The sequence below is a fragment of the Desmodus rotundus genome, chromosome 7 (assembly GCF_022682495.2).
Source record: "Desmodus rotundus isolate HL8 chromosome 7, HLdesRot8A.1, whole genome shotgun sequence".
In the NCBI taxonomy this organism is placed as follows: Eukaryota; Metazoa; Chordata; class Mammalia; order Chiroptera; family Phyllostomidae; genus Desmodus; species Desmodus rotundus.
In genome coordinates this window covers 29,498,430-29,518,559 of record NC_071393.1, presented here as the reverse complement: position 1 = coordinate 29,518,559, position 20,130 = coordinate 29,498,430, and the positions used below count along the sequence as shown (strand labels likewise).

Sequence of the window (20,130 nt, the reverse complement as noted above, 5' to 3'; positions counted from 1 at the left end):
AGGGATGGCAGAGCAACTGCCAGAAAGCTGAGCTGACCCATCTGTTCCATACAAACCCCAACACACTGTCCTGCCTCCTCTCACTAACGATGCCTCTGGAACGGGTCCACCAGGAGTGTCATAAGACAAACAGCCCCCTCAACAGCTGTAATTCATATATTTAATTTTGTGTTTGTTGCTAAAGAATTAAATTTATGTTCATTGTTCTCCCATTACAGTGCCTTAGTCTCAGCACTACATTTCCGGAAACTAAAAATAAAAGAGACACACAAGCATCAGAGATTCAATGTATGTCTGAATGACACTGAGCCAAGTTGCAGGGTGTGACGGAGCCCCAGTCCATGCCCGAGTGCCTATACATTAAGATCATTCTGGAGCCGTACAGTCTGTTTTCCAGAGATGCGAAACACTTGCATGCGGTTGTCTCTTTTTTCTTCATTAAACTTTGGAGAAAGGGGAGAAGAGCGGTCTCCAGGACAGCCAGTATCCACAGGCAGTAACTCTTGAGCTTCATCTTGAGGCCTTTGTGGGTGCTGTTTAAGCAAAAATAAAAGAGGGAAAGACATGTCAGAAGGAGAAGACAGCATGACCCAAGACAAAGACACAGCAGAGGACATTGTTTGGTATGAAGGGACACTGGGTTTAGGGACTAGCCTCCTCAGAAATGTGAGGGCCTGCGGAAGACGAGGTGTGGCTCAGGCTGGACACCAGCTTTAGGCACCGCCTTCAGAGACTGCGCTTTATTCTGCGGCGGGGCACCCAGGTGAGGGGAATGGGAACTTGCAGCGAGGGAAGCTTTACTATTCACGTGTATGGAACAGTTATTATTCTGGGGGTACTGGGCTGAACAATTGTGGAAACCTCAGGGGGGCTTTCTGAATGCAGAATCAGAGTAATAAAGGTGACTATGGGTGCTTACTGTCTCGTTTCCAAAAAATCCTACGAAGTAGCTTAGGCCCTTTTTACAGTGGGGGACCTTAAGGTTTAGAAAGGTTAATTAATTTTTTTTTTTAAGATGCAAAGGTTGACTGACCCAGACACACAGCTGTAAGTGGATGAACCCATTTGAATTCCATCGTTACACCTCCCAACAGCTCCCTCAACCACTCCGCCCTCCTGCTGCAGCTGTTTTCAAAGTCAGGACCCCAAAGTGGATCCTAAGGACCAGACGTTTTGTTTTAATAGACCAGAAAACACCAGAGCATGTGGCGCCTACACTATTTCATGAAACGTGTGTTTCAGTTACATTTGAGTATGCTACGTGGGCGCCAGTTCATGAAGAAAAATGTATTTCTTAATGTGAGTCTGTTCAAAAAATGTGAAAGCTCCTACTGCAGTGTACTTCCAACAGTCTACACAGCGAGTTTCCACCGGTGTGCATCACCGGACTTTTAACACACGTAGTGCCTGACTACTGGGTCAGCGGCCCTGACCTCTTCTCCCTCAGACTGCCAAAGAAAAAAATGGCAATAGCCAACACAGTAGCTATTGGGTGTGAATGAATCAAAATTAAATCTGTGTTTTTTCAGATCGGCAAAAAATATATTTTTTGGTGTGCCACGGAATTTTAGTAATTAGTTTATATGTGCCATGAGATGAAAAAGGTTGAAAATCGCTGATTGGGGGGCCTTTCCCTTTCTCTCCTAAGCTTCAAGGGCCCTTCTTTTGCCTCTTTTGCTTGAAAAGTTAGAGGCAGAAGAATCAGGGGTGTCCAAACTGTGGCTCGTGGCTCAGGATGGCCACAAATTTGGCCCAACACAGAATCGTAAATCTACTTAAAACATTATGAGATTTATTTTTTGTGATTACGTGTTGCAGTGTGTTTATTGTGTGGCCCAAGCCAACTCTTCTTCGTCCAGTGTGGCCCAGAGATGCCAAAAGGTTGGACACCCTAAATAAACTTTCTCTTACAAAATAAATAAATAATAAAGCAGCCAGAGTCCACACCTACTAAGGCTCTCTAAAATCAAATGTACCTTTCAAAACAAAGGTATTTCCTGATGTTAGTCCAAATATTTAAATGAACGAGAAAGAAATCCCCCAGACCAAAAAGGATCACCAAACTCCCAAAGCCCACAAAACCCTAAAGTTCCTCAAAGTTACCAAGGTCTCTACTGATCTCTACATTCAGAGTCTCTTCATTTTTCTACAGGAAGCACAACTGGCTTCCTCATGGGCGATTACTCATCTATTGTATAAGGTGCGTAGATATGAAAAAGTCAGAAAGAGAGAACATGCATGAATTGAGCTCCTAGCAAGTGTTCCAAGCTTACTTATTCTGTCTTCAAACAACATTGCCCCCACTTTCAGTCTTAGGAGATAAACTCTAACACGTTTTTCCTGTTGCTAATGTATTTCTTCCCCTCCCCACACTCCACTGGTTTGGTTTGGCACTTTTACGGCCACTTCTTCTGAGCGCCCCCACCCACAACGATCCGTCTGGTGGGGTGCACACCAAGGATGTGGGGCCGAGAACGCCCTGCAGACATCAACGACAAGCAGTCTGTGGGAGAAGGGCTGTGATCCTAGCTCCTCTGGTCTCGGTGTGAAGCGCCAGCCTTTAAGTTGAATGATAGGAACCCTCTGGAAATATTTGCAAAATAATGTTAGGTGTGTTTTTCTGAGTCAGAGTTTCAGCAGTGAGATGGGTCTAGAAATGACTCAGAAATGGTGCCGGCCACAGCCTGGCCAGGAGGTTTGTTGCATGTTAAAGGATAAAAATAGAACAGCAACCTCTCCCTGGTGCTGAGAACTTCTCCCTGGGAAATTCGGTCATGAATCAGTGAGTGCAGGAGGGCCCGAAGACCCCCCCACTCTAGCAGGATCTACCCGTGGGGGCCCAGGTTCGCATTAACATGTGTTCGTGTCCCTTACTCCACAACCCTTTGTGAAACAAAGGGATGGCCTTCTGAATCCCCTTAATCTTGTCTGTAACTTTTCGCTGTACCCTGTGCCTTTTTCTTCCCTTGAATGTGAGGAGTTAATATTTGTGAAGAATTGAGAACAGTGCCTAGCACAACATAAATACCACATCCATGTTTGTTAAGTAAAAACAAAAAACCCTGAGTGTCATTGTGTTGATAGTTTTTGTTTCTATGTCTAATTCGCATTTCTAACCCCAGAACCAAGCAGTGTGCTCGGTCAGGAAACAGTCACTGGGCAAAGGGATCCTTACTATAACCCCAGGAAGTTGATAGGATAAGAGTTATGATACAAATTTTCTTATTGCATGTGAGCAGAAGGAGGCCTTAATTCATTTTCAAAACAAACTTGTAATCTAAAATCTTTTAGACTTTAAAAGGTGAAAGCCCTTGCCCAAAATAGATTTCACAGCTAGGCTCTGTACCCGAGATTTCTACAGCTAAATCCCTTTCCTTTTTTTCTGCCCCTTCCTTCAAAACTTGCAGCTGCTATTGAAAAGAATGCAGAAATTCAAGACAAGATGTCACTGAAATTATACATTTCCTGTGCTTTCTAATACTCCTCATGTGAACATCATGTTTAGGAGGCAGCTCCCTAGGGTGTGTGTAGGGGGCTAGGGGCAAGTTTTCAGGTTGGGCTTAGAGAGAGGTCCCCTGTTGATATGATAAGGAAGGGAGGCAGATCTCCTGAAGGCTGCTCCCCCTGCGCCCACTCCCCTAGGGCCTCCTCCCTTAACAGGAGGCAGGAAGGAAGGGGTCGTCATCCAGAGGTATGGTTGGAAATGCAAACAAAGGCTGGACTTGAATGTTAAGCTGAAGAGATCCAAGGGGATAGTCATTGATTTGACTCTGAGGTTTGTAGCTCTGTCCCGGTAAGAACATCCAAACCTGCAGAGAATTTTTATACAAATGTATTTAAGCCCAAAAGAGGATACACCTGAAATCAAGATCTCAACAGACTGAGATAAATGCTTCAGGGAAAAAGTTTGCTTTTTTTTTTTTTGGATAGTTGAAATTAAAGAGGGAAGTAAGGAAGATTTTAGGAAGGTGGGAGAAAGCCTGGCTGGGATTGGATTACATGACAGTTAATGAGATTTGTGCTTTCCTGAGGGTGGTTAATGGTTTATTTCAAAGGTGTGGTAACCGGGATGCAGAGAAAGCAGGACAGGGCTCACTTTAAGGCAAAGGTAATCCTGTCACCACAAAGCTATGAGGTGTGACTACCCACCGAGACCTGCCTGGGCAGGAATTCATGATCGGATCACCCTGGGACTTACTTTGTACAGAACGCCCCTTGTTTGCCCGCAGGCCTCATCTTTGTGTTTAGATATTCTCTAATTGGTAGCCTCGTCCTCCCTTCTCTTTTCTTGGCTTCTATCTTCTTGCCCTCATGCCTCTTATTTAATCTCATGGCTTTAAATGCCATCCACATGCTTCCTCCCAGATGCTAATCTCCAGTCCACCCTCACCCTTGAACAGCAGAGATACATATATGCTATTGCTTGCTCACTGCCTCCTTTGGGCACCTAACCGGTATCTCAAATGCAGTAAGTCCAAAATTAAACTCCTGACCCTCCTCCCAGCCCCACGTACTCTGCCTCCCCACCTGCTCTGCCTAGTTTTTCTCCTCCTCATGGATGGTGAGTCTCTCCTTTCTGGTTCAGGCCAAAAATCTGGGAGTAGCCCTTGACATCCCTCTTTTTCTCACAACCACAATGTACATTTAAGTGAGGTGGTCAGGCTATTGCAAAATCCATTTGGTTCTGTCTTCAAAGTACATTGAGAATCTGATCACCTGTTTGCATTTCCACTGCTGCCATCCTGGACCTTCACTACAACAGACTTTGACTGTTTTCCTATTTTTGCTTTTGGCCTCCTACAGCTATTCTCAAGACGTAAATCATATCATGATATTCCTCTGCTCAAAATCCTGTAAGGGAAATGGGCCCCCACCCCACCCATTTCCCTTAGAGTAAAAGCCATCATCCTCACAGTGGGCCCTGAGGCCCTGCATGGTCTGGCCCCGCCGCCTGATCTCATCCACTCCTCTCCTGTCTCATGGCCTGGCCTCTGCTGTTCCTCCTGCAGGCCAGGACCTTCCACCCAAGGGCCTTTGCAACTGGCTCTCTTTTCCCTAGATTTCTCCCAGGCTAGTTTGGCATCTCCTTCAAGTGTTTGCCCCAATGTCACCCTCTGCTGAGGTCTCCCTTGACCACCTTATTTAAATTGTAATCTGGCTGTGACTAGTGTAACTCAGTTGGTTGGGTGTTGCCCCGCAAAGCAAAAGGCCGCAGGTTCAATCCGCTGCTGGTTCGATTCCCATTGGTATTTCACACATCAATGTTTCTCTCCTTCTTTCTCCCTCCCTTCCATTCTCTCTAAAAATAAATAAAAGTTTTCTTTTTTAAATTGCAGGCTGTCCCCCTGGCCCACAATACCCCTTCCTTGCTCTATCATTTTCACAGTATTTCATGCTGTCAAACGTCCCGGGAGTTTTTCTATGTCTGTTTCCTATCACTAGAATATATTCCAGCCTTACCTCTGGATGACGACTCTTTCTTCTATCCTCTCTCCCTCTTTTTAAAAATTTTTTATTGTTCTACTGCAGTTGTCCCAATCCCTCCTACCCCCTGCTTCCCCTGCCCCGCCCCCGCTCCCACAGTCAGTCCCCGCCCTGTTGTCCATGTCTATAGGTCATTTATACTTGTTCTGTAACTAGGCCCTTCCCTTTCCTTCCCCCCTACCCCCTCCCCTCTGGTCACTGCCACTTTGTTCCTTGCTTCCATCCCTCTGGTTCTATTTTGCTCATTTGTGGTGGTTTTTTTTTTTTTTTTTTAAGATTTTATTTATTCTTAGAGTGAAAAGGAGGGAGAAAGAGAGGGAGAGAAACATCAATGCGAGAGAAACGTTGAGCAGTTGCCTCTCACGTGTGCCCAGATCAGAGACCAAACCCACATCCCAGGCATGTGCCCTGACTGGAATTGAACTGGCAACCTTTCACGTTGTAGGGCTACACCCAACCCACTGATCCACACCAGTCAGGGCCTATCCTTTCTTTATTCTCTAAGTGGTCATGCTTACCAATTTGCTGAAAAATGTCTTTGAAGAGTTCACTTTAGCTTTTGAGAGCAGCCTGAGAATTCTGTCCTAGAGAAGAGGCCTCTATCCTTCCCTTTTGCCCCACCCCTCATCCCAGTCAGTGCTCTGCCCAGGAGCCCTACAGGCTCTAACACAGAGATCCAGAAAGTGAGCAGGGAAACCACACGCTAAGGGAGGAGGCAGTAGGGCCATGGGGGCAAGGGGAACAGCCTTCAACAGATCGAATTCCCTGGCCACCCCAGCCTGAAAACGTGCCTTACTCCCCACAGACACCACAGACAGCCCTCCCCGGAATGTTATCTTCATGCTTAGAGTCCAGGGTTTCTGGAAACGAACTAGGGTGTAATTTTCCTCGTGTGTTAATTTCCACAGAAATTGAAATTAACTTGTGGAATGCTGAGAATGATGCCATGTTTCCTACCCATGGGGAAGCAAATTGTTCTCGTTCACAGAGATGCAAATGAATTTTGTCCAAAGGCCAATAGGAATCTCTTTTAGTCCAATCTCATTTGAATCTGTTGTAACATCATTAATGAGTTAAAGTACTTGATACATATTCATGTTCTATGTTGTGATTTTACCTTTAAAAAAGTCACCCTTTAAAACTAAGGAAGGAAAACAATCTTTTTTTTTCCAAACTTCTCAGGTTCTTAGGTTGGGCCACTGCCAATTAGATTAACGAGACAGAAAAGTTTTAACCTGTGTATCACATTTGTAACACCTGGGAGTCCCCAGAGATGAGTAACTCAAACAGGTGGTTAGAATTTGGGCTCATATATCTAACTTAACAGGAAAAAGGGAGGGTGAGAAAGGGAACTTATGGAAACACAAATGGTTTTCTGGAAAAATAACTGGGTCCTTAGGAGGCTGGATGGGAGACAGGCTAGTTTGTGGCAGGGCTGTCGGGATATGGTGCCAGACTTCCCGTCTCCCAGAAGAGAAGATTAGACTTGCTGGGGGGAGGGCATTTATGACACTTAGTCTTCTCTGAGGCTCTTACTTCAGGCAGATAAGTGATTTCAGAAACTCAAATGTCTTTTTTTTCTTTTTTTTTTTTTTTGAATGATTGAGGGGAAGGGAGGGAGAAAGAGAGAGAGAGAGGGAGAGAAACATCAATCTATTAGTTGCCTCTCATGTGCCCCCAAAGGAGGACTTGTCCCTCAACTCAAGCATGTTCACTGACCAGGAATTGAACCAGCCAACTTTCAGTTTGCAGGATGACACCCTACCCACCAAACCACACCAGTCAGGGCTCAAATGTCGTCAGTTGAAATTAATTCTTATGCATATACAAACTGGGATATTTCGGGGTGGCAAGTCCTGGTCCCTAATAGCACTTACTTGTAGATCTCATTTCTTTGTATTGTTATGATCTCTAGCATAGTGCCAAGTACAGAATATGTTTAAAATTTAATACATATTTATTGACTAAAGGACTGCAGTGTTGCAAAGTAGCCTAGCCAGACAGTCAAGGGCAACAGACAAAATCAGAAGGCCTGGAGGGAGCTCTGGGACATGCCCAGCATTAGAGAAAGAGGACCCAGCAACCTATTTGTCCAAAGTCTTTCACAATTTCTCCTCACATAAAAATGGTGCCAAGAAATGCTGTGGATAAGAGCAAAGAAAAAAAGACCATTCGAGTGTTGTATCCGAAAAGATTTCGTAAGGAATTACTATTGATTTTGGAGTAAAAGAACGAAGAGGGAATCTTCATGTGAACAGGTAGAGAAAAGGGAGTTTCTAAATAGAAAAATGCAGTGGGCAAAAGCATGTGAGTACAGAGAAAGCACAACTCACATTTAAAAAAGGGACATCGCGAAGTCTGTGCCCAGGCACGTGAGGTGGACTACACAGGAGTGTTAAGGCCTCTCATCTGAGGCCAGTCGTCACTCAGAGGTGCTGCGGGCTCTGTGCTGCGGGCTTTGGGAGGTTTCTGAGCTGGAAAAGAACTAACATGAGTTTTACGTTAATATGAACTTGGAGCTGACTTACATTATTACGTGGGGTGGTCCGAGAGGACAGACATATACAGCTGCCAGGCAGCTGGAAATATGAAACAGGAGCTAAAAAATAAGTTGGAACCAGAGATAAGGATGTGGTAATTATCACAATGGTGTTGGTTGAAATGAGGGGCAAAACTGTGTACTGAAAAGTTTTAAAGTGTATGATCATTACAGTGTTTACCTCAATTTTCTCTTAATTGCCCCTCCCTTATTATTATTTTTTTTTTTCTTCAGAAGACTGGGTCTCTCAGGGTAGGAACCGTCTTATTCCAGCTTCCAAGGCCTGTGAGCTCAATAAATGTTAGCAGAAGAAACAATATGAAGAGAAAGGAAAAGACACTTTTTTCAGAGAGGTGGTAAGGGCAAAACACATGAGACTGAAGAATATTACATAATGGAGAAAGAATTAGTGGACATTTCATTGGATGGCTTCACGTCTTTTCCGAAAGCATTTAATGAGTTGCAGAGCATCACATGATTGGGGATGGGCTTGAGTAGAAGTGAAGCAATTTACAACAGCTGCAGCAAAAAAAAAAAAAAAAAAAAAAAAGAAAGAAAAGAAAAGAAAGAAAAAAACAAAAAGAAGAAAAATATTTTAAAAATAAAATTAAATAAAAATAAATAAAACAGCTGCAGCCAGAAATGTGCTCAGCAGTCCCATACACTTGCATGCCTTCGGCTAGTGGCATCCTCCCTCCATCTCTCTTCTCCCTGCCTCTGAGTCTACTCATCTTTCAAAGCCTAACTCAAATGCCACCAACTTTTCTGGGACATTCTCTTTAACACAATTTCAAGTTAATCATTACTTTTTTCTTTTTAAAGATTTTATTTACTTATTTTTAGAGAGAGGGGAAGAGAGGGAGAAAGAGAAGGAGAGAAACATCAATGTTTGGTTGCCTCTTGCTCGCCCCTAGCTGGAGACCTGGCTCACAACCTAGGCATGTACCCTGACTGGGAATTGAACCAGTGGCCTTTGGGTTCACAGGCCAGCACTCAATCCACTGAGCCACACCAGCCAGGGCTAATTATTACTTTTTCTATGTTTGCACTTCTCTCTTTGTGAATCCTATTAGATTATAAATGATTTGATGACAAGAAGGGGGTTTTACTCATCTGAGTAGACTCTTGACCTGATGGGAAGCATTCATTCCATAAATGTCTGCTGATGTTTAAATTCAACGAGTTTAAGACTGTGACTGCTACGTGGCAAGGAGGAGGAAACTGAAGTTAAGGGGCTTGAAGTCTTGGTGGACAAGATCATAAGGGTTCAAGAAGCAAGCATTGTGATGCAGACAGAAGAAAATTCAGTAAAACTCAAGATTATTTTTTTTTTCCTGTTGGGGAAATCTAAACTTTGGTTTCCCCACCTGGGAAAATGAAGACATGAAGCTCATGTGTATTTTATGGAAGGAAAGGACACAATTTTCCCCATCTAATTTACTAATCTGCAGTGAAATCAGAAAAGGAAAGCCAAACAATAAAGCCCTCGGAATCAGACCTGAATTTTTAAAAAAATGTTATTGACTTTATTGGGGTGACATTGCTTAATAAAATCATATAGGTTTCAGGGATACAATTCTCTAATACATCATCTGTACACTGTATTGTGTGTTCACCACCCCAGGTCAGGTCTCCTCCCATCCCCCCTGAACTGTGTTTGTCAGTTACAGCTGACGTTCAATACAGACCTGTATTTTAACCATTAACTTCTCCTTAGCTCTCTAATCCCTTCAGCTGGACTCTAAACTTGTGTAGGGCAAAACAAGTTGATTTTTTTTGTTTTACTTTTTCTCCTTCGTTTCTAAACTTACTGAAAGAGCAGTTAATGAGTACTAAAGTAAACGCAGGTAGGAAAAGGAAGAGGGAGAGGTAACTGGTGACCAGAGCAATGAACTAGATGACTTTAGATGGACATGTTCAAATCGGGTTCTGCTACCTGTCTGTGAAATGGGAACAAGGATTACTTGGAAAACTTGTGTGAGAAATAAAAACTAGATGTAAAAGCACCCAGCACAGGGATTGTACTTGCTCTTTGGGTAAATCACATGGCATTGGTAGAATATGCAAAAGTTAGAAAGGGGAAGGTAAGTCTTGCTCCACACCCTTACCCTCTATTCTCTCCATTCTCCTCAGAGTCGACTTTTAATACCATTATTGTGCATTTCCTCCACGTAGCTGCAATGATGTAACTCACATTTAAAATTCCTTACCTATAAAATGGAATGGTCCTGCACATTTAATGAAATTATTATTTTATAATTAAGATGGTACACAAATATGAGGTGTTATCATCCTTAAAATGAAAAGCAGGGCCTAGGCAAACATTGTATTTTTAACTTTGAACAGGTCTCTTGGATCCTTAGTGTCAGCCCAGGCTCGACTGCTCTCCTTGCCTTAATAGCGGCTGGAGAGCGAGGCGAGACCATACTGCCTGACCAGGCCTTGGTCTGTCCCACAGGTAATCACGTACTCCAGCCAGCATGTCTACAATAACTTGACTGAGGAACAGAAGGGCCGAGTGGCCTTCGCTTCCAATTTCCTGGCAGGAGACGCTTCCTTGCAGATTGAGCCTCTGAAGCCCAGTGATGAGGGCCGGTACACCTGCAAGGTGAAGAATTCGGGGCGCTATGTGTGGAGCCATGTCATCTTAAAAGTCTTAGGTAAGATAGAGTGCCAAGGTAAATGCCTACCTTTTTTTGTTTACATAAGTGAACCCATTTATTATAGGCTAGCAATGTTTCAAATTGTGGAGCTTCTACTGGTCTTGCAAGTCCTTCAGTCTTCTTTTTTTAAACAAATATTTTATTTATGTATTTTTAGAGAGAGGGGAAGGGAGGGAGAGAGAGAGAAACATCGATGTGTGAGAGGTACATTGACCAGCTACTTCTCACACGCCCGCAACTGGAGACCTGGCCCCACAACCTAGGCATATGCCCTGACTGGGAATCGAACCAGTGACCTTTCGGTTCACAGGCTGGTACTCAATCCACTGAGCCACACCAGCCAGGGCTTCTTCCGTCTTCTGATGGCAGACTTGACTGTGACAGCAGAAGTGGTGGTGTAGGTCCAAGCACACCAGCCACTGTTTTCACACAAGAACCACAGTGCCAGATCCCCACAGCTCGCCTCTTGGACTTGCCAGAAAAGGAGCAAGTGTACTTGGCGCACTGGTTGATCTCAATTTTCTTCACCATTTTCCTGAATGAAGTGCCATAATGGGTGCTGTATTTACTGATGATTCCAACCTTCTTGGTGCATTTAGCCATTTTGCTGCAAAGTGGGTTGGAACCCAAGAGTGATAAATGCCTACAGCTTATTAATAAAGTCTGCGTGAGGGACAGTCAAATGCATCACTGTGCTACAAAAGTTCTTGTTTGGTATTTGGATTCTATTCAGAGGTACCTATTCTAATTCCCTGGGAAGAACTGTGTTCTGTATTTTAGCGATAATGAAAAGAAAAAATAATCACAATTTTCCATGGTTGCCCATTAAAAAAATTAAATATCCCCCTGACCAGGTAGCTCAGTTGGTTAGAGCACTGTCTCAACACACCAAGTTGTGGGTTTGATCCCCAGTCAGGGCACATACAAGAAGCTACCAGTGAATGCATAAACAAGTGAAATAACAAATCGATGTTTCTCTCTCAATGAAAAAAATTAAATAAAAACACTAAGTATCCTCTAATATTTGAATAATATCCTTATATTTAACTTAAATCTCTCTCAGATGTGATTCAAATCCCTTTGTTTTTTTTTAACAGCAGGAGCTACTAAGTTCTACTTAATATCCTCCAAATTTATGAACTTCTATCCTTGAATCAGTATTAGTAAAACCACACTTAACTTTCCTAAAATTTCCAATTAACATGTGTTTCTTCTTTGAGAAGTGATGATGTAGTTTCTGAGCAGCCTCTGAAAATTACAACGGCATCACTGGAAGCAGCTGGAATTGGGTGTATGTGTGTACAAGGGACAGGGGTGGGTGTACTTCTGGGGGTGATGTAACACAGGGCTAGGTAACGGGGTAAGGCTATCGAATCCCCACTCAAAATTAACCATAAGGAATGGCTGGAGAAACAACTCAACAGGACATAATTCTCCCATGGAATCGACTGTTTGGAGATCTTTGATGCCGTATTTTCTTTCCTTGCCAGTGAGACCATCAAAACCCAAGTGTGAGCTGGAGGGAGAATTGACAGAAGGCAGTGACCTGACTTTGCAGTGTGAGTCATCCTCGGGCACGAAGCCCATTGTGTATAACTGGCAGCGAATCCCGGAGAAGGAGGGAGAGGATGAGTATCTGCCTCCCAAATCTAGGATTGGTGAGTCATCTTTCTACCAGTCTGTTGAGACAACAGGACAGACTCAATCCATGAATTCTAAATCTGGTTTTGACAGCAACTCACTCTCTGACCTTGAGTACACTACTGAACCTCTTTGAACTTCCTTTTTTATCCATAAACTGGGACTGTCTTTTCTTTCCTGAAATGAGTTGTGGAAGTGGTAAAAGACATTAGAAAGAAGTGTACCATATCAATCTAATTATCTTGGTCAGTATCTCTTAAATGTTCACAACCTTTTGTAACTTTGGGGGATTCACGATAATTTAAAAGCATGTTCACCTTTCTTCCCCGTTCCCAAATGGGATCTATTCTGTCATCTTTGTCATGCTTACCAAACTGTGTTAGGGAATCTTAGCTCAACGATGTAGTGAAATAAGCAGTATATATAGACCCTGTCACTAAGGGAAGTACGGCGTTCTTTCTGCCTGCACAGACAACCGCCACCCAGGGCGCGTTCTGCTGCAGAATCTCACCATGGCCTCCTCTGGACTCTACCAGTGCACGGCAGGCAACGAGGCCGGGAGGGAAAGCTGTGTGGTGCGAGTCACTGTGCAGTGTAAGTGTCCGAAGCGCATGTTTTATTCGTCTCTTTGCATTGTGGCTCAGTATAAAACATGTTCAATCACGAGTAAGAGTAAGATCAAGTAAAAGTCTTTACTTCCAGAAGAGCATGGCTCTCGATAAAATAAATTCAGTAGTTGCAGGGAAGATTCAAGTTATAGTTAACCCTCTGTTTACAATTACGTGTGAATTTACCAGTTCCCCAAAAGAAATTTATTATATCTAGGAGGGGACCAAATGGAGATTTCCTTTATAAAGGGGTACTTCTCTTTTCAGAGCTTTTCCCGTGTCTGCACTTTCTCAAAAATATTCAGCTTAAAATAATCTTAGTCACAGAGGCCTGTTTTGGGTGGCACATTCTACTACCCTTCACCATCAAGTGGGATAGTCAGGCACCAAGTAGGGGTAAATGGGGAACTCAGGAAGAGAGATATAAAGGCCTGGAAATACTCAGCCTGTCCAGGCTTACGGTTTTTAGGTTCACGTATTTCCGAGCTTGCATTTCACTTCACTTCCGCTTTTGTTTCTGAGAAAACAGATGTACAAAGCATTGGCATGATTGCAGGAGCAGTGACAGGCATGGTGGCCGGAGCACTGCTGATTTTCCTCCTGGTGTGGCTGCTGATCCGGAGGAAAGACAAAGAGCGATACGAGGAAGAAGAGAGACCTAATGAAATTCGGTGAGCCTCCCTGCAAAGTCTCCTCGTCCAGTAGGCTTCCCTTCTAGGGCCAGTTCCACAGTGACCAGCCAACATAAATGTCCCATTTTCTCTCAACCAGAAATCTAACCTGGTCGGCCAGGAACTCCAGCCTAGGACAAAAGGTCTGGCCAACCTTGACTTTATTGTGAAACTGTCCATCCTCGACGCAGACAGAAGAGATCACTCCCTTGATGTTCTGACCAAAATGCATGCCTGAGTCCGATCCTGGAAACGTCAGGCCCAGAGTGGGAGACGCTGTAGACACTGGCCTTTACTCAGGAACAATGCTGAGGTCCCCAGAGACACGAAAGGTTAAGGAAGTGCTATAGCCTGAGGGAGACTGAAGGGGCCTGACAACTGAATGCCAGGCATGGCCTGGGATTTTCATTTCTGTGAAAGATGTTACTAGGGCAATTACTGAAACCTGAATAAGGTTGGTCGATTAGCTAGTGGTGTCGTATCAATGCGTAGTTTCCTGATTGTGATTGTTATACTGTATTTATATAAGAAATTGTCCCTTTCTTTTTAGGAAATATTAAATGTTTAGGGGGAAAGAGAAATTAACTGTACATTATTTCCAATCCACTCCTGCTTACAAAGGGCATCGGGCATAACTTAGGGGCCACGAAAGGGTTCAGTCACAAACCCCACAGCAAGGCACGTGCAGTCCAGACCTCTGGGCTGGCGAAGGGTCCCTTTGCCCAAGCCAAACATTCAGTCCCAGGAAATGGGGCAGTCCCTAGTTCCCTAAATGACAGCTTATGTTCATAGGGGAACCTCAGAAGGAAGCATCTGTAGTGGACATGATCACAGTCTCGCGTGTTATATTTTACCCTCGCTGTTTCTCCTCCTCAGAGAAGACGCCGAGGCGCCCAAAGCCCGCTTGGTGAAACCCAGCTCCTCGTCCTCAGGCTCCCGGAGCTCGCGCTCGGGCTCTGCCTCCACCCGCTCCACTGCCAACAGCGCCTCCCGCAGCCAGCGGACACTGTCCACGGAGGCGGCGCTGCGGCCACGGCCGGCCCCCCGTGCACCTGGCCGAGTGGGGCCCGAGGTCAGAGGTGCAGCGCCAGAGGACCTGCGCCCTGTTGCCCCAACAGAGGCAGAAGCCACAGCCAGCACGGGCCCTGGCCAGAGCCAGCCCTTCCAAACTGTCTGAATTACGGTGCACTTGGACTCCCAGGCTGTCCTTGGGGTCAGCATCTTAGGAGTTTTCTAGCCATCACAGCCCGACCACCAGCCACACCATTCCCCCAATCATGAGAGGTCACCTACTAGCAGGGTGCATTGCATGGGACAGATTCAAATGAGCACTCTCCTTAGAGCACACCGAACCACGGTGTGAGCCCACCATCTCCAAAAGGGCATTTCCTTCTGCCTTCAGACAAGAGTTGGGGAAAGCAAGGGTCCGAACCTGTCTGTCTGTCGTGCAGACCTGTGGTGAGAAAGTCAGAGGAAAGAGGAAGTGAACCCATAAAAACTTCTCACCTGAGATGTTTTGTATCAATACTTCAATTTGTGATTGTCAAGAAGAAATGAGGTGTTGTTTGTAGATTTCCTATGCCTTTCTGCAAGCTGGATTATTGATCATCCAGACTCAAGCAGAACCCACAGCCTTACATTACACCTCTCTGCACCACGTCCTGAGATTACTACTTCTGAGAAACTCCAAAAAAGGAACTGTCTCTTCTATTCCATCTTGACTTTGTTTACCACTAGGTTTGGATATAGATTTCACGAGGAATTGAAATAATGGGACACAGTGGACGATAGTTGAGTTCCTTCCACTCTATCCGCCACTAATTGCCCCCTACTTATATAGAACCACAAGAGAACTAGAGAGTCCAGAACGTGTGACGGGGACTGTGAAAACCTTTTCATCCTGACGGTGTTCAGAGGGTCACTGACAAATGTCAGGAATGTACACTGGAACAGCTGTGGGTCGCCCCTCCGATCAGATGCCTCTGAGGACTCCCCTGCTGGGTATCTCTGGAGGAAGAGAACATCCACTACATGACATTTAACAATGTCCCATAAAGAAGTCTTATGGTGAAACAGACCTTTGAAGATGCTGAAAGATTACCCAACATTCCATTGTAGTTTTTCTGAGAACATACAAAACCAGAATTTCAAGACTTCTAGACTAGAAAGGGAGATTAGACCAATTTTCTTAATGTGTCATAGAATGGCATGAGGAAGTTTAGAACTGCACCAAACTTGCAGCGTTCTCTGTTTCATTGTAGAAAAGGATGTGAACCCAGGACTTGTGATGATTCTAGGCCTTACAGTATCAGGCAGATCAGGATCGCCGACATTTCCTAATGGCACTGCATGTCACGATCATTGCTGCCTCAGAAGTTGAGAGAGAGAAATTCAGTATTTAACCAGCTTAGCCTCTAGGAAGTGCAGCTCTGGGGTACAAGGAAATGGAATTAACACTTTGGGAAGAGACGGCGTAATTAGTGAATGGCAGGAAAGGTCGGAGTGAATGCCCATTAACATCTTGTCAGTCTCTTGGAAAGAATTAGTAGAAACGATTCTCCAGGATAGCTCTCAGAAAAGCTGATTCACGGGAGAAGAAAGATGTCTGGAAAACGTGAAAACCAAAAACTAACAGCAGCCTCCAATACAATAACTTGCCCTTTTAATAGTTTTGACTACTCTGCCACTCAAACTGATCCTATGGCAAGAATTCAAAACCTGAAATAGCCCTTCAAGGACCAGGCCATTGGCAGAGCAGAAGATTTATTATTAAAAGGGCAGCAGGCTCTAGAGAAGAAAAGGTAATGCTGAGTGTGTAAAAGCACCACTGCTAAAATGGGAATCAGATGCTTAAAGGGAAGAGGCCGATCTGGGATTGTGCTCCGTTTCTCTGGTTTTCTGTTTCTACATTTAATTCTTACCACAGTGTCCTCACACAGGGCAAACGCATATCCTTCTAAAGCCCTGCAAGCAGTAGGGGTTTATCCTTGGGAGAAAGTTTTCATCTGCGTTTTCTTACTCTAAAAAAAGTTGGGAAATAGACATGGAGGAAGTAATGTAAAGAATGTCTGGTGTTAGTTTAATTTAAGAGGGCTAGCATATTTGGAATGTTTCTTATACTAACGCTGCCTCATTGTAAGAAATAAAATACCTTACTTTACTTTTTATTTCTTCTGGTAGTGGTATCCAGCAACACATCACTACTTCTGCTACATAGTACCGAGAATTCTCATTCCCAGAGCACCTGAGCCACACAAGGTCACCATTGGAGGCTGCAGCTCCATCACCACTAGCAATTTTGCTGTGATCATTATTTTCCACCTTTGAACCTAAGGTTTCCCCGCCCCTGCCTTTGAAAGCAGGGATCAGTCTACTTTGCATAAAAATGATGTCTAGGTAGTTTAAGCATGTGGTTATCAGAAGACTAAAATACCAGTTAAATAACCAAATTACTTATTTTGGAAATCTATTCCAATACGAGTCAACAAAGAAGTCACAAAACTGGTAACTACCTACAATCTGAGAATTCTAGGGCCCAAAGATCCCGAGAGATAAGATGCTGGTGTCTCAGCAATGACAGTGCACTTGTCCTTGAGTCAGGGTTTGGGGTTCGGACACGACAGGATGTGCGCTTGAGACGGAGTCTGGGCCACTGCTGGTCTCAAACCACATTCCATTAACTTTGCAAGCCAAATAAAGTTGAGTCTTGATTATGAAACAAAGGATAAAATAACCAAACAACAGAAGAAAAAAAATGTTTGCAGGAAGAAGATATACACAGAATGATGTGAATGTTTAGAGAGTAACCATTTCAATAAAATATATAAACAAAATTTAAAACTGTAAATTAACGAAGTCGATGCCTTTGTTGTTGCACTGTATAAAACCAAGTTCAGAACTGCTGTTGCAAAAAGGCATCTTTTTGCTTTATTTTTGTAGAAGTTTATATACTTCTGTCTTCTAAGTTGCCTTGTAATCGGGACTTTGATCACAAAAACCAAATATTTATTACAGATGCATTTGTATCAGCAATTGAAAAATAAATAAGTAAAGGTGATACTGTAGGAGAGGCTGAAGCTCATGTAACCTACACTGGAAATTCGTTCATTAGCTATCTGCCAGCTGAAAAGAGAAGAACTCAGACCGAATGCGATCCATTATTTATTGATCTCAGTCACAAATATACCAAATATGTACTCACGAGCAAGATGCTAAGTAGTACTTGGTATCTCCAAGTGATGAGAATTCATGCTAGGGTTCCTGCCCTTAAGGACTTTATCAAAATAACAATTAGTATTTACTAAGCAAGTATTTTATGCCAAGGTAAAATACTAACAGAAAAGTAAACGCTAGGGATTAGAATAAATCTGAAAAAAACTTCACGGAGTTAAATGAGGTGGTATGTGCCAAGCACTGACGACAGTGCTCTGCGCGGGCCACGGGCCACGTGCACAAGCGCTCAGCACCACCCTCCTCCCGGGAGAAACGCCGGGCCTCAGACCCCTCCACTGCTGCCCGAGCTTTAATTTTAGATCCACCTGAGTTTGAAACCCTGCGCATCTGAAGAGGTGGAGACAGGATAGGCGTCACGTCCTGAACTTCAAATGTATACTTTCAGAGTCCTTCTACTTCAGAAGGACACAGTCCCAGTCCTAGAGCGCATTTTGAGGGTGATCAGGAACAGAGGTTATCTGTTCCGCTTTCTGTAACCCCTGCCATGTGGTGGAACACCCCAACCCGGTGGATTGGGCCCCAGTTCTATTTTTCCACTGGCTCAACGGTTAAAATATTCTAGGTAGTTCAGAGGTCACAGAAGCTGCAAAATATAGGGTGTAGTTCAGAGATGGGATTTAATAAACTGGGTGGGAAAAGGAAGATTGCAGGGACCACAGAAAACTGAAAGCAGCCTGTCACTGCTGCTTCCTTTCTGGACTTGGACGTAGTGTTTCCGGAGAGGAAACTGCACTACTGTGGGACGAATAAAAAAGAGCGAAGAATCTGGAATAAAGGGAGCTAGGTTTCACTGTAGCGCAGCTAGTTATTTACCACAATGGCACGCTGAACCTCGTTTTTGCAACACAGGGATGAATACTATATCTCAGAATATTGTTTTGATGATTAATGAGCTAACAAATGAAAGCAACACCTTATCACAGCATCATATATATGTAACTTCTTGAGAGGTAGAGAGTTCAGTACGAGCCTGCACGGAATATTCCCTCCAAAAGGCAAATATGGACAGAGAATTTACGCTTGAATCTGTAACTAGGCCTTCCTTACCGGCTTTCACAAGGACATGGTGCCCTGCCCGTCTGAAAGAACACGCTGGAAAGCATTCAAGGAGCTGAGAAAGGGCCGCAATTTAAACACTACTGTTTCGTGAACTCGACCAGTGGTGTTTTCACAGCGTCTCCGCACAGTATCTCCCTTAGTTTTTCATAAAAGTCGTAGCAGGAAAGACACCACCACACTTAATAAGAGGCTGCAAGTCTAACCAAGGACACGGGGCTACAGGAGCCGGGTTCCTAACTCCCGGCTCACCTACTGGGAAAAAGCTCGGTACCTTTCCCCTTCCTAATAACCGGGAGGAGGAGCTGAGCCCAGAAGCAGAGCTCGTCCCCGGCGGCAGGCGGGGCGCGGCGGGGACTGGGATCGCCGAGAGTGGGGACACTGGATCCGGCCCTGGGGTTGGGCGGGGGCCGTGCTGACAGGCCAAGCCCCTCAAATCTCTGCCACAGGGGCTCCTGCCCCTAGCTGCCACGGTGAGGTGAGGGTTCGGAGCGCCTGCCTGGCTAACCTGTCCCACCCTGCGCAAACGTTCAGACGGCCCCCAAACGCCAGCTCTGGGTGCGCCCGGGGAAGTTACCCTAGCGGAGCTCAGGGGTCGGAACCTGCCTCCGGGCCCTTGGGGCCAGCCCTAGCCCGAAGGCACGCCAGCTACAAAGCTGTGTTCGTGGAAAGTGGCAGGGTCTGGAGGATTCTTTGCAATGCCACGCGGGGCCGGGGGCAGCAGGATGAGGACCCAGGTGGGGGAAGGGCGCGACAACCTTCGCGGCCATTTTGTCCTAGCTCAACTTCCGTCTTCTCTCCTCGGCGCCGATCCAGAGCCCTGCTTTCCAGCCCTGTGCCCTCCCTTCCCCGGTACCGCCTCGACCCAAATCGCAGACAGTGCCGCCATCATTGGTCGCTTCCAGGTTCGCCCGCCTTCTTCCTTCTCCCCCTCCTCCTGCCCCCGCCTGTGCTCTCGAGGGGCGCGTGCGCAGAGAAGCGGACGCGCCCTTCCCCCGCCGGGGTGACTGAGGACTCCCGCGCGCGGGCTCCCGCGGCCCCACCCGCCCTGTCCCCCGGGCCGTTCGGAGAGCGGGGGCGAGAATGAAAGTTCCAGAACGCTGCGGGGAGTTGCGTCATCGCGAGGCGGAGTGGGGAGGGGCGGGACGGGGCACGGCCCAGGTGCAGAGCCGAGGTGGTCATTGGGGCTTGTGGAAGCAGCCGCGCGCCCATTGGCCGAGCAAGGCTTGACGGGC

General features: G+C 45.3%; 1 protein-coding gene and 1 pseudogene across 2 annotated transcripts in view; one reads left to right on the top strand and one right to left on the bottom strand.

Annotated features, from left to right (window-relative positions):
- The window catches only part of CLMP (CXADR like membrane protein), a 105,371-nt gene extending 87,709 nt beyond the window's left edge, over positions 1-17,662 (top strand). For both annotated transcript variants that reach the window (XM_053928020.2, XM_045192713.3), the window contains exons 4-8: positions 10,482-10,683; positions 12,177-12,344; positions 12,799-12,921; positions 13,465-13,606; positions 14,483-17,662. In XM_053928020.2, the coding sequence (XP_053783995.1) occupies positions 10,482-10,683; positions 12,177-12,344; positions 12,799-12,921; positions 13,465-13,606; positions 14,483-14,783 (936 nt within the window). In that variant the 3' untranslated portion in view covers positions 14,784-17,662. The remainder of the gene's footprint in view (positions 1-10,481; positions 10,684-12,176; positions 12,345-12,798; positions 12,922-13,464; positions 13,607-14,482) is intronic.
- Positions 10,944-11,436, bottom strand: LOC112301666 (large ribosomal subunit protein eL43-like; annotated as a pseudogene).
- Positions 17,663-20,130: the final 2,468 nt, after the last annotated feature.